General features: G+C 29.7%; 1 protein-coding gene and 1 non-coding gene across 9 annotated transcripts in view; both read left to right on the forward strand.

Moving 5' to 3' along the window:
- The first annotated feature begins 663 nt into the window (after nt 1-663).
- Nucleotides 664-9,630, forward strand: part of LOC105852109 (uncharacterized) — a 12,444-nt gene continuing 3,477 nt past the window's right edge. The window contains exons 1-3 of one of the 8 annotated variants that reach the window (XM_073368199.1): nt 664-1,044; nt 1,767-2,306; nt 2,612-9,624. In XM_073368199.1, the coding sequence (XP_073224300.1) occupies nt 1,899-2,264 (366 nt within the window). In that variant the 5' untranslated portion in view covers nt 664-1,044; nt 1,767-1,898 and the 3' untranslated portion in view covers nt 2,265-2,306; nt 2,612-9,624. Of the gene's footprint in view, nt 1,045-1,074; nt 2,307-2,611; nt 9,625-9,630 lie in introns of those variants that run through there. The other 7 variants (XM_073368198.1, XM_073368200.1, XR_012162959.1 and 4 more) reach the window with 7 other exon arrangements.
- Nucleotides 930-1,002, forward strand: TRNAF-GAA (transfer RNA phenylalanine (anticodon GAA)). The gene has a single exon. It is a non-coding gene; the product is annotated as a tRNA-Phe (tRNA).

Here is a 9,630-nt window from a genome sequence, read left to right on the forward strand (position 1 = left end):
CATTAAGCTCTTTGACTTCTCCCTCTATGTCTAAATCTATCCACCCAAACACTTCTCTATTCCAACATCTCAGTTTCTCTTTCAAAAGTTTCAATGGATTAATATTTTAGGATATTTTGGTCTTTAATTGGTTTATTCTAATCCATTTTTGTTCTTAGGCAATGTAATTCGTCCAATAATTTCACAACTTTCATTGAATTAAGATTTTTGGCTCTTTTGGTCTTTACTACGTTTATTCTAGTCTATTTTGGTGCTTAGTCAATCTAGTTTTTCTAATAAGTGCATTAGTTTCAATAGATTAAGAATTCAGGTCATTTTGGTCTTTAATAAGTTTATTCTAATCCATTTTGGTTTTTATGCAATATAATAGTTGCACAAGTTTTAATGAATTAAGATTTTAAGTTACTTTGGTTTTTACAACGTTCATTCTAGTATGTTTTGGTTGTTAGTCATTAATTCGCGTAATTTATACATTAGTTTCAATGTATTAAGATATTTTTGACAGTTTAATCTTTATTAGGTTTATTCTATTCTATTTTAATTCTTAGTTATTATAATTCATCAATTAGTGCACTATTTTCAAGGAATTAAAATTTTAAAATATTTTATATATTCTAATCCATTTTGACTTAAGAAAAATCGATTGCTAAAACTTATTTCATTTATTTAAAGAGAGTACAACTAAAAGTGTCGTGAATTTGTCAATTTGCAAGCTCAATTGAGATGAGTGACATGCAACCCACAAAGTTTATTTGCAAGAAGCAAACGTTTTTACTAATTTGAAGGAAAAAGTTGAACAGACGTTGGATATGCTTCAATTCCAGTCTTTATTATACATGAAAACGAAACTAGTCGGAGACGTTTAGAAAGGTTACAACAAAAAGCACCAGTGATCTAGTGGTAGAGTATTCGGCGATAACTTCATATATGCGGGGATAGCTCAGTTGGGAGAGCGTCAGACTGAAGATCTGAAGGTCGCGTGTTCGATCCACGCTCACCGCATTTCAAATTTTGCTTTTTACTCTCTCATTCAATCTTTCCCAGGTATACAATTTCTCCATTCTTCGCTTATATAGTTAATTATTCAATTAAATTCGTCAAAATCTTCCTTTGATATTTAATTACTTCTACTTCATAAGCATACAAGTTGTTGAATTGAATTTGGTCATTTTTCTTTTCTTCTTTAAAACATATTGCACCTTTTCTGTTTTATTTCCGCTACTTGCATTTCAGATGTATTTTCTTTGGTGTTTATATAATAATAATTGAATATAGTCAAAGTGTCGGTGCCGTGTCGGTTACCGGAACACGCATTCGGTCAGAGGTGTAGGTGTTGTAGAGTTGATAGGACTTTGTTATGGAATTAGGTATAGCTTCAAGTTTTTGTTTAACTGAGTATTTCTATGTTTAACTGACTTATCACATCCTGATCCAGTGGTAGGAAGTAAGGCTGTTATGACTAAATGCAATGATAAAGGAAGCTTATAGTTATAGAAGCTTGAAGTGTCTTCTACTTTATTGTTTGTGTTATTATGTGAAAAGATTTATGATGTTTGATATGATTTATGAAACTGAGAGATAGGAAAGGGAGAAATTCTACTATAAAGAAGAATGCTGGGTCATATGTTGGGCACTAGAGTTCTTTGATTTCACTATAGAGGGCTAAATATGTAGGGTGCATCAACTAAATTGTACATAGAAATAAATATGTTTTAGTCTCCACGAAATTGGGGTCTTTTATTTGTCTGAAGTAAAAACAAAAACAGCCTCAAATTTGCAGGGAACTAAACATGTTTAACACTAGTAACTATGAAGAGGAAAGAAATGGAGAAGATTTTAACTCATGTTTGGTTCTTGACTGAGTCTCATTATTCATCAGATGTACCTGTCAAAGCCAAATGGGACCTCACCTTCAGTATGAACTCAAATCTGATATTGTTTCCAGTGGCATGTTTGGCCTTGTTACAGGCGAAGATGATTTATTTGCTAATACCATCCTCTTACGCCTTGCTGATGGCTTTAGGAGAGGCAACACGGATATCAGGCTTTCTTTTGTCAGAGTTTTCTTGATCGACCGAAAGCACCACGATAACAGGAAGCACAAGCAGTGTAAATGGTTGTTGTCAATGGCCAGAGTAGCTAATCACTTGGAGTTGTTGAAGCGGGTGAAACCTTTTTCAACGGTGGATATTCAGAATCCAAAGCTAGCTCTGGTTCTGCTTGGTTGTTGGGCTGATTTTTCCAATGCCAATGCTCAGATATGATACTTAATACTTTCCAGCCTTGTTTCTCCTCATGATTGTGAGGTAAGATTAGTACTGACTTGTGATCGAAGGTGTGTCAGCTGTTTAACACCGACACATGTCATTACATTCAATTAATTCAATTTTTCAAATTATTATTGGTGTCGATGTGTCAGTGTCGTGCCTCGTGTTCGTGTATTTGTCAGTATTATGAGTTTGTACATATCATTATGGCTGGATGCATTTATGCTTTGACATATAAGGTTGTTGGCCAGTTTTTATGCATATAAGGTTGTTGTTGGCCAGTTTTTATGCTTTGACATATGCATTTTCTATTTGTAGTTTAAACCCTTTATGGTTTGATGCAGATAGGTCTAGAGCTGATATCAAATTCTTCTAATGAAGATTTTATTTCAAAACTGGCATCTTCCTCTACACTTTTTACCCCCACTCATGTAAGTGCTTTTTATTCTATTTTATTATTATACTATGGTTTAGGCTTCTTATTTGGATAGGCATAATGAAATGCTTCTTTTTCAACCCTTACACTTCTAAAAAGTTACACATTTGCTCGAAAATATAAAAGGGTTAAGGATCTACCAAATACTTTATGCCAACTTTTCATGTTCATGTTTGACAGACTGTTTGAACATTTAGCCAAATTTCCTAGCTTCATTGTCCCATTTTGCTTAAGAAAAACAAAATTGCCTTTTTTTAAGTTGCAAATAATATATGATGTTTGTGAAACTCACTTTTAGAATTCTACTTCAACAAAGCATATAAACAACAAGTTAAGGCTTTGTTTGGGATTTGAAGGGGGAGGAGAGGAAGAGATAGAGAAAGGGAGGGGAATCACACACATTATTCGAGAGTATTTTTGAAAGGGAATAGAAGATAATACTTATGAATTATATTCATGTTTTGTTTTGAGAGTAATATGAAGAGAGAGAAAAAATCTTATTATTTATTCAAAGCCCTCCAAAATCCTCTGAAAACATTCTGCAATTCATGTTTTGAGTTCTTCTATATTGGAAGTTTGGGTCTTCAATCCTCTTGTCATTCTTCTTCATTCCAAATTCACTAACAAAAGCATCTGTGATTAAATGAAGCCTATAGAGCTGACAATGAGTCAAACCATCTTGAAAATAGTTTGACTCTCGAATCGGTAATTAACTCATTGAACTCGATTCATGAACTAAATGAGTCGAATTTAAGCTGAAAATTGTGCATGCATGTATGTTATACCCAATTCAAAGTGTTTTATGTGTAAAGTAATTTTCTTATTGCTTGGATTCTGGTGGCCTTGTTTCATTTTTGCAAACGAGAATTAACTCCACACGTGCAAGAAAAAGCCTTATAGTAGTGTTATAGTAGTTTGTCCTTTAAAGTTTCAAATGAGCAAGCCCTGAAACTATCACCATCTGAATATGAAGCTTGGAAAGGTGATCGGGCATAGCCTCCAAAATGTTTAAGACTTGAGCCTAACTTTGTATTAACTTGTCATTAAGTCAACCTAAACTATGAAATAAGGACATTGACACGAATACAACACTGTATTGACACGTTGACACCAATAATAATTTAAGAAAATGAATGAATTGAATATAATGAATGTGCAGGTGTTTTGTGGACATTGATATTGACACATGTTGCACTTTGAAATATGCATTTCATCAAAAGTGTCACGGATAACCTCCCCCTATGATGTTCAGACTTCACCAATAGCATCTACACTAAACCAGTGCTTTGAGAAGTAATAGCCTAATAAGTCTACAATTTATACCCAAGTTTTAAAGAGTCAAAGATGAGTGAATATACGAATTGGCCATCGAATTATAAGTGTCGGTCAAATTAATCCATCACTTTTGCAAATTGGCAAATACATTCTTAAAATTGTAAAATATCTATCAAAATATTTTGATTAATATTTAACAATTTCATAGATGTATTTGTCAATTTATCAAATTTATAGACTAATTTAATTGACACTTACAATTTAAGAACCAATATACTTAATCACTTGCTAAGAATTGTCTTCCAGAAATATAGATTATGTTTGCTGACTAGCAATGAGTGACATAATGAACCAATGCATTTGGTTACAACTTTCAAGGTGTCTCCTTAGAAAACTCTTGCAATCTTTGGAAGGGTAAGATTACTAGGTCAAAAATAGAATTTCTTTGGATCAGTGTAATTTTAAAGAAATAAAAATACTTTGACTGTAAATATGCTTGCACACCATATAATCTAAGTGTGAAACATTTTATAGTGATGTTCTTGAAGGATATAGTGATGTTGATTGGAACATATTATCAAATGACTCCAACGCAACCGATGACTATATTTTAGTATAGTTAGTAGTGTTGTATCTTGGAAATCAAAGAACAAACGATATTGGCTCAGTCCACTTGCTAGTTGAAATTCGTTTATTGGAAAAAAAATCTATGACAAATGTGTTGATCCATTGCAATAGCACTACAGCTATTGCGAAGATTGAGAATCGATATTACAACGGTAAGAGACGACATATTCGCTGTAAGTACAGCGTTGAGAGAGTTACTTTCTAAATGAGTTGTTATAGTGGATCATGTACGCACTGATGAGAATTTAGCAGATCCTTTGACGAAAGGGTTAGCTAGAGAGAAAGTCCTAAACACATCCAAAAAGGATGGGACTAATGGCTATAGAGTCATTCATGATGATAACTCGAACTAAAAGACTGGAGATCCCAAGAATTAGGTTCGATGGGTAATAATAAGTCGTGAAGTGATATGAGATGGTCATAGTACCATATTACGAGTGATAGCCATTAGATAGCTATATTGAGAGTGTAATTCTAGAACAGATTTCTCTAGTGCAGTAGAATTGTGATACAATGAATCTGTGTTATTTTATCCTGAGAACTTCATGGTTGATAGTCTGCATTGAACAATTTGGGCAATGTTGTGAAACGTCCTAAAGAAAGCGATCTAGTCCACGGCTCAACCCAATAATATTTTCGGTGACATAAATTGTAATTTTTAAATAGTTTTTGAAACTCAAAAATAAAAAATAAAACAAGGCAAATATTTGACACTATCAAATCAACCATTGTTAGCATAACTAGCATTATCTTATTGCAAAAAAGCATAAAGCATTATTATTTTTCTAATACTTGTTAGCATCATTCTTTATCCAACATTATTTTACTATCTAACTAATATTACCATTTATTTGTGTTATATGAAAATTTAAATTAAATAATAATCGAACGAAACTTAATTCAGATTTAATTGGTTTAGCTTAGTTCAGTGGCTTCTCATTCTCTTTAATTTATTTTCTTCTCTTCATCAGTGTTTCCTTCTTTCCATTGTGTGGTGTGCTTCTTTTATTTTTAGTTTAATTGTAATTTTAGTGTTTCCTTCTTTCCATTGTGTGGTGTGCTTCTTTTATTTTTAGTTTAATTGTAATTTTAGTCCTTATTCTTACTGTTTTACGAAATTTGTCATTTTATTTTAAAAATTCGATAGTTTTGGCCCCTCCTTCTGAGTTTTTAACAAAGAAATGATGACATGATATATTTTAAATAACGTGATATATGATAGAATGATTAATACCTATGAAATTGGAATAAAACTTTGTAAAAATTTAAATTTCAACTTCATAAATTTTTCATATTTTTAATTTAATTAATAACATATGAATAATTAATGCATCTAGATAGTTCTATATTATAGAATTGTATGTCACGTCATTAAAAATATGTTAAATCGTCGTTTTTTAGTTTAAAAATATGGGAGAGGAGTCAAAATTGTCGACTTTAAAAATAGGGGGATCAATTCCATGAGTTGATAATAATATAGTGATCAAAACTACAATTAAGCCTTTATTTTTAGCATATAGTATGCTCTCCTTATCTCTATATTACAATATTTAGTTGTAGTTTATTCTTATACTATCTAGTTATTATTAAGTATCACAGAGTCGATCAAATCAAATGCCATTTGAAAATTGAAACTCATACAATAGTGACAATATCATCTATTAAGCATACTAGATGTTAATCCACGCGTTGCGCGAATATATTTTAATTTATTTAATTTAAGTGGATTTTTTAAAAAATCAATATGAAATTTTATGGTCCAATTGTTAAATGATTATTGATATAGTAGTTATAACAATAATATATATTCAATTTTATCAATGTAATTTATAAAAGAAAAATACCCAACAATAAAAAAGGCACATATAAATAGTCGAAATATATTTTAGAGGTAAGCAAGAAAGACATATGTACTCTCAATTGCTAGCAAATAAGTAGATGATAGGTAGAGGCGAAAATGTGAAATTGATTAATCCAGACACAAAAAAAAACATATAAGTAGATATCAGGTAGAAGCGAAAATGTGAAGTTGATTAATGTAGACAAAAAAAAAATGTATTGAGTAGTAATGTGAAAGATGTTGTAGAGACTAAACATCAATGGGCTTACATATTCACCAAACCACTACTTGAAGATAGGTTTGACTTCATCAAGAAAAACCTAAACCTTACCTTCATACTTGACTGATGTTCTGATCACTTCAAAGAAATTTAGTTTTACATTAGTTATTATAATTTCTTGTATTATGTTATATTTATTTTATTTCAAAAAAAAAAAAGGAGATTAACAAAACAAAACAAAAATTAAGAAAAAAAAAAGAGATAAAGTTTCACTTTTAAGTCTTTTTGATGACAAAAGGGGGAGAAATATATTTGATAATATGAGGAGAAAATGATATTAAGACTTATGGGGAGCCCTAAGATAGGGGGAGTCAAAGAAATATAAGAAGAGTTATCAAAAATACAAGTTTTGTCATCATAAAAAAATGAGAGATTGTTGGAACCAAGTTAGTTTTACATTTAGAGTTTTGATTTTAACAAAAGTATTTTATGAAAATAATATATTTGACTTCAAAGAGTATGAAAGAAAATTCATATTTTTGAAGAAAATCTAAAATAAGATTTGATTCAAATTTATATTTGAAGAAAATCTAAAATAAAGATTTAATTCAAATTTATAATTGAAGAAAATCTAAAATAAGATTTGACTCATATTTATAATTAATGAAAATCTAAAATAAGATTTGATTCATATTTATAATTGAAGAAAATCTTTGACCAAATTGAAAAGAAGATATGGTCAAGATTTGAAGAATATTTGATGAAGATTTAAAGAATATTTTATTTAAAGAAGATATTTTATTTGATATTGAAGAATATTTTGACATGTGCATGCTTCTAATGTGCATAAACTCAACATGTCTCAGAAGAGTTCATATCAAACTATCATTAACTCTGAAGATATTGTTTAATCCATGCATTCAAAGCTCATTTTCCGCTAATCAAAAAGTTGCAAAACACTTTAAATGTTGCTTCTGATATGCAGCCTCTAATGTTGCACATACTTTAATGATTCAACAATGTGATTTTCCCAAAGCCACTAATTCTAAGTCATCGAATTTTGCCTGTGACTATTATTATCCAAGAAACGTAGCGTCTAACTCCATCAAGAAAGTCAATAGCTCTGATGGAAAATCAACAGCTCTAATTGAAAGAATTAACTTTGAAGAAAACACTTAGCCGAATCAAATTTTCTGAAGATCCAATAACAAGGTTAAATCCATTGCCGCTTCAATCAATCAACTGTGTGAAGAAAGATTCACACAAATATTTTTTTTGAACATAATCTAAATATAAATATGATTCAGAATTATAGTTGAAGGAAATCTTTGACCAAGGTGAAAAAAAGATATGGTCAAAATATTATTCACAATAGATATAGTCAAAATATTGTTCACAAGAAGATTTGGCCAAAATATTGTTCACAAGAAGATATGGTCAAAATATTGTTACCTAGAAGATATAGCCAAAATATTATTCACAAGAAGATACAATCATAATTTGTTTACAAGAAGAAACACATATAATTTGTTCACGAGAAGATACACTCAGAAATTTGTTCACAAGAAAGATATGATCCAGATTTTACAAGGACAAAGTGAAACCCTAATATATTCTATAAATAGATACTCAAGGCTGAAGAAGAAAACATGAACTCATAAACTCTAACACCCCAAAATTTTCATATATATTATATATGTGTCTTGTTAGTAATTGTTATGATTTATTATTAAATTAATAATTATTTTATGTATAAATAAATTAAACTAAAATTTTATCACACTCTATTTTACCTAAATAATTATAACTTTTATTTTTATTTAACTATGTTGGTGTGACAATTACACAGGGATGATTTATGATGTGATTATTTTCTAAATGGACTATCGTGCATTTTTATTTTATTAGTTTCGATAATCATGAAATTGATGTGTTAAATATGTTTGTTTTATTTTGTTATGTGTGGGTGGTATTCTTGTCTTGCTTGATTTATTTTGGTTGATAAAATATTAGTTGAATTATTTAATTAAATTCTAATTTATAAAAGTTATATTGTTTGTTAGTTTTATTTACGGCGAAATAAGTATTTACTTTAGGAGATATTATAGAGTTAGTGAAACCCAACCTTTATATATAAGTGTTTTAAAAATATTTTTGGTCAATCCTAAAAAAAAACTAGTGACTTAACTCATTCTTTGACTCTCCTTTATGACAATTCATGGTGTTTCTTGGCATAATGTGCATTAACTCATTTTTAACACCTTTAATTTATTTTTAAAGGAAGACTATAAATTTAATTATAAGTTTTTTTTTTGTGCAATTAAGAGAGGACACAAAAAGACTATTGTCATTTTTGTATCTCATGCATTCATCTCTTTTAAACTAAAATTATAATTTTATTTTAATTGTCTACAAAAATAATTCTATGAAATTTTTGGTTTCGTAATTATTAGATAAAAAAAATTAAAAGGGTGATGTGACAATCTCTAATTTATTTATTTAATTAAAATGGATGGTGTGACACCTTGTAATATATGGTGAACTTTATTAGTTAATCATAATTAACTCATACACATAAATACACATGATTTCAATTGACTTTGTAACAACATAATAAAATTAAATAAATAGTAATTATTGGTAGAATAATTTTGGAATTAAGTACACTTCAATTTTAGACAAGAACTCAATTGTAATATTGCAACGTAAATAGGTATTACGTTCATACATTTCCATTAGGCCTCTTGCTGTCACATCTATTTGTCATTCGTACACTCCTAAAATAATTTTCTAAGTCATGAATTCAAATATCTATCGGTGTTGAATTCATCATTGACTCATAAGCTATTTCTCGTGCGAATTTAAAGATGTTAAGAAAGAAAGCGCCTAAGGTAAGAGCTTTTCCCCATGCTGAGTTAGGCTAGATATTAAATTAGCGATTCGTAAGATATTGATATGATGTCTG

Source organism: Cicer arietinum, chromosome 5, assembly GCF_000331145.2.
Source record: "Cicer arietinum cultivar CDC Frontier isolate Library 1 chromosome 5, Cicar.CDCFrontier_v2.0, whole genome shotgun sequence".
Lineage (NCBI taxonomy): Eukaryota > Viridiplantae > Streptophyta > Magnoliopsida > Fabales > Fabaceae > Cicer > Cicer arietinum.